Here is a 4,009-nt window from a genome sequence, read left to right as displayed (position 1 = left end):
AAAATAAAATAAAATAAAATAAAATAAATAAAATAAAATAAAATAAAATAAAATAAAATAAAATAAATAAAATAAAATAAAATAAAATAAATAAAAAAATAAATAAAATAAAATAAAATAAAATAAAATAAAATAAAATAAAATAAAATAAATAAAATAAAATAAAATAAAATGGAGCCAGAGCTGCCATGCCAGAGGCACTGCCTTGCACTCTTCTACCTCAAACCTTGGTCTGTTAAAACGGGACAAAATAATCTTGGGACTGGGCCTAGGACAACACTGGGTCCCACAGAACTGTTCACAGAGATAACAAGAAAGCTGTTATCAGGGCTACGGGACTGAAAATTAAACACTTTGTATAAAACGAACACCGCCGCGTCCTGCTATCTGCTCCAATGGAAAGGCCTCCCTCATAAACACCACTGCCTTTGTCTCCGGATGGGGGCCGCACCGGGGCTTCTGCCTGAATCAACGGTTCCCAAATAGCCATTCTCGTGGAGCTCAAATAAATCCTGTTGTCTCTCCCTTTGAACGCCCTTTTTATTTTTAGGTTAATAAAGTCTGCGTTCTGTTATTGGATGTTGATTTAAGGGCCACCTTAAATCTGTAAAGAAAGAGGAAGCGGGTAACGAGGTGAGTATGAGACCGTGGTAACCTGTCCGGTTTCGGAGCCTCAGCATCCAGAGCATCCAGGTCCCCAATGAAGACGGCCAATGTGCCCCATAAAAACCCCTTCTGGCGCAGGGAGGGCGACAACAGGGTCAAAAACACGGAACAGGAAAAGGGAACGGAGTGCGTAGACGCTCCCGAAACCTCCGCCAGTTTTCCGCGCCGCCGCCACCTTCCTGCCGCACTGCGCAGGCGCGCAGACAGACCCAGACTCCCCTCCCCCTCTTACCTCTTCCCGAAGCCGAGGACGCCCTCCTTCAGCACTAAGCGTCTGCGCACGCGCTGTCCTGCGTCCCCCGCCCCCGCCCCCGGACCAATTGGAAGCGGCAGCGCCTGGGCGCCGGGGGCACGACGCCGTGGGCGGGGCCGAGACGTGAGGGCAGCGTGCTGGCGACACAGGGCGGCTATATAAGTGAATACAGGCACCGCCCCTCGCCCCAGTGACTGAGCCGCCGCCGAGGACTCAGCAACCTCCCCCTTGAGCCCCCCTCGCTTCCCGACGCTCCGTCCCCCCTGCCCGCCTTCTCCCGCCGCAGCCTTCCGCAGGCCGTTTCCACCGAGGAAAAGGAATCGTATCGTATGTCCGCTATCCAGAACCTCCACTCTTTCGGTGAGCGACGGGGCGGCACAGGGCCTGGGTGGGGCGGCAGGGCTGTCTAGGCCCAGAGACGGCCCCGGAAAGCCACCTAGCGCTCGGGCCTTTGTAAATGTGTGCGAAGGGAACGGGTCTGGCCTCGTGGGCAGTGGGGACCGAGCCTGGGCCTTGGGGTCGGCCCCTGAGCGTGACCGGAAGACTAGGACGAGAGGTCAGCCCTTGGGCGGGCCCAGCGTCTCGGGTGGCGCATTTACTAATGGCTCCGGCCCCACCGCGGGCCACACCCGCCTCCTCCCGCCACCGCTGCGTCACATCCTTTACGTCGTCGCCGTTGTCCCGGACCCCGGAGAGGGAGGCGGCCCCAGCTCTAGAGTGACAAACGCGCGCGCCAATGGGGCGAGAAGTCGGCCCCGCCTCGGAGCTCGGGTTCCGGCCGGTTGCATCAGCCGTCTGGGGCGGTGCCCGCCCGCCCTGGCTCCCCCGACATGTGATCGGCTTCCGAGGGCGGGCCCGGAGGCCCAGGCTTTTGGCGGGGCTTGGGAAGGAAGCCACCCGTCCCCGACTGACCTGTTAGGGGAGAGCCCACAAAGGACGTAATCTGATCTGACCTAGTTCTTGGCGATTTCGGGATTCGTTTTCTGCACTCACCAAAGATCCAGTGGGAGGGTGACAGTGGCACCTGAGCCACCAGGGCTCTAAACTTCAACCTTTCTTCCCAGACCCCTTTGCTGATGCAAGTAAGGGTGATGATCTGCTTCCCGCTGGCACTGAGGATTATATCCATATAAGAATTCAACAGAGAAACGGCAGGAAGACCCTTACTACCGTCCAAGGGATCGCTGATGATTACGATAAAAAGAAACTAGTGAAGGCCTTTAAGAAGGTAGGTCTTCGTGGGAGGAACGGACCTTGCGCATGCTCACGGACGGGCGCTGTGGTATGGCCTCGCCTAATCTGCCTTGCTTCCCTTGCAGAAATTTGCCTGCAATGGTACTGTAATTGAGCATCCAGAATATGGAGAAGTAATTCAGCTGCAGGGTGACCAGCGCAAGAACATATGCCAGTTCCTCGTCGAGGTGAGTTCGGTCACTTGCATTGGTGCCTCTGCCCTGGCTAATCTCAGATCCTGCTTAATCGGTTCATTTCTGCTGGGAAAATTAGACGTTTCCTTTTGTAAGGCTGAGCGAAGTGGTTGAGTTTCGAAGTACATAGACGCATGTATTTCCAAAAACAGGAGGAACTTGTCTGCTTTAAGTTTACTTTTTTATGGATCTACTTTACCTTTCCTTTTTAAAAAATACGTTTTTATTGATTTAGAAAAATCTTTATTGTTGGAAGTACTATATATGTCCCCTTTTTTATGGTTCTACTTTTAAAGGTTGCAGATTTAAATTGTGTGCAGACAGGTACTAATCTAAGCAGGAAGTCTGGTTGGCTGTTCCTCCTAACAGCTAAAATTTGTTACATTGTTGGTATTTAGCTAAGTGCCCTGAGTTGAGAACCACTGTGCCCCTAGTGGTTGGGGTATGCATCTTGGCTCTTGGACTTCCCTTGCCCAGTGTAGAAGCAGGAAGGTAGGACTTGTTTGCTCCAGAATTGGACACTTGAACTCTATCTACTCTTTAAAACTTTTCCCCTTTTTATTTTTTTTATTTTTTTGCAGATTGGACTGGCTAAGGACGACCAGCTGAAGGTTCATGGGTTTTAAGTGCTTTTGGCTCACTGAAGCTTAAGTGAGGATTTCTTTGCAATGAGTAGAATTTCCCTCCTGTCCCTTGTCACAAGTTTAAAAACCTCACAGCTTGTATAATGTAACCATTTGGGGTCTGCTTTTAACCTGGACTAGTGTAACTCCTTCATGCAATAAACTGGAAAGAGCCATGCTGTCTAGTCTTGAAGTCCCTCATTTAAACAGAGGTCAAGCAGTAGGCGCCTGGCAGTGTCCAGCCTGAAACAGCAATTCCGTGAGGTTTCAGCCCAGCCCATGTCTGGCCAAAGCTCCTCACCAGAGTTCCCTGCCCTCAGAGAATGCCACCGCCTGAACAGCCTTCGGTGAAGCTGAGAGGAGAGGGGTCAGGCAGCAGCGGCATGTGTACCACTAGAGGGAGCCTTCCGTAGTCAAAGATCTACACCTGACCAGGTGGATGGAGCTTAGAGCAGCCTGCCACCTTCCCTCCAGTGAGGTGTAAGGACTTCCGGCTTGCCACCAAGGTCTTTTTGACCCGACATATCCTAGCTAATTGTTGTCCAAGCACCATAATTTGAGGCCAATCTTCTATCTGAGTTAAACTTTTGACAAGGGTACAAATTTCAAACTGAAGTGTCAGTCATGTAGCTAGCTGTAGAGCTTGCAACTTAATAGCAGCAGCTGCCCAATGCCATGTGAAGTAAAAAAGATTTTTGGGGTGTTCTTTTTTCCCCCTCCTTCAGTTTTAATGTTATGTTATGTATTTAAACCCTTATTTAAATAAAACTTGTTTTCAAAAACACCTGACCTGCAGATTCTATTTTATGTTTGTCTGTGTGTGAAAGAAGCACAGAAGTGGGCAGGGGGTTCCGTCTGCCCCAGAGCTTCTCAACTGGGGCCTGAACAAATAGGCCAAGAAAACTTGGTGAGCTTGTTCCTTTGTTTTCCAAAAGGACAAACATAGTGTGGGGCTTCACCTAATCTCCAAACCCCTAGAAAAGGTATGCAAAAGTGTACTAGAAAATTAGTTTTGTGGTATTAAAAAGTACAGTGACGGA

General features: G+C 50.1%; 1 protein-coding gene across 1 annotated transcript; it reads left to right on the top strand.

Moving 5' to 3' along the window:
• The first annotated feature begins 1,027 nt into the window (after positions 1-1,027).
• Positions 1,028-3,753, top strand: EIF1 (eukaryotic translation initiation factor 1). Its single transcript, XM_080680271.1, has 4 exons — positions 1,028-1,279; positions 1,984-2,147; positions 2,239-2,340; positions 2,928-3,753. Exons 1-4 carry the CDS (start codon positions 1,249-1,251, stop codon positions 2,970-2,972), a joined length of 342 nt encoding a protein of 113 aa, XP_080536397.1. The 5' UTR covers positions 1,028-1,248; the 3' UTR covers positions 2,973-3,753.
• Positions 3,754-4,009: the final 256 nt, after the last annotated feature.

The sequence above is a fragment of the Plecotus auritus genome (genome assembly GCF_963455305.1).
Source record: "Plecotus auritus genome assembly, chromosome: 7".
Taxonomy (NCBI): domain Eukaryota; kingdom Metazoa; phylum Chordata; class Mammalia; order Chiroptera; family Vespertilionidae; genus Plecotus; species Plecotus auritus.
Note: the sequence above shows the minus strand (reverse complement) of the source record. Positions and strands in the feature narration are given on the sequence as shown.

Coding starts and splice junctions, on each gene's coding strand:
- EIF1 (XM_080680271.1), top strand. CDS start 1,249: ATGTCCGCTATCCAGAACCTCCACTCTTTCG. Junction 2,148..2,238: donor TAGTGAAGGCCTTTAAGAAG/GTAGGTCTTCGT, acceptor CTTCCCTTGCAG/AAATTTGCCTGCAATGGTAC. Junction 2,341..2,927: donor TATGCCAGTTCCTCGTCGAG/GTGAGTTCGGTC, acceptor ATTTTTTTGCAG/ATTGGACTGGCTAAGGACGA.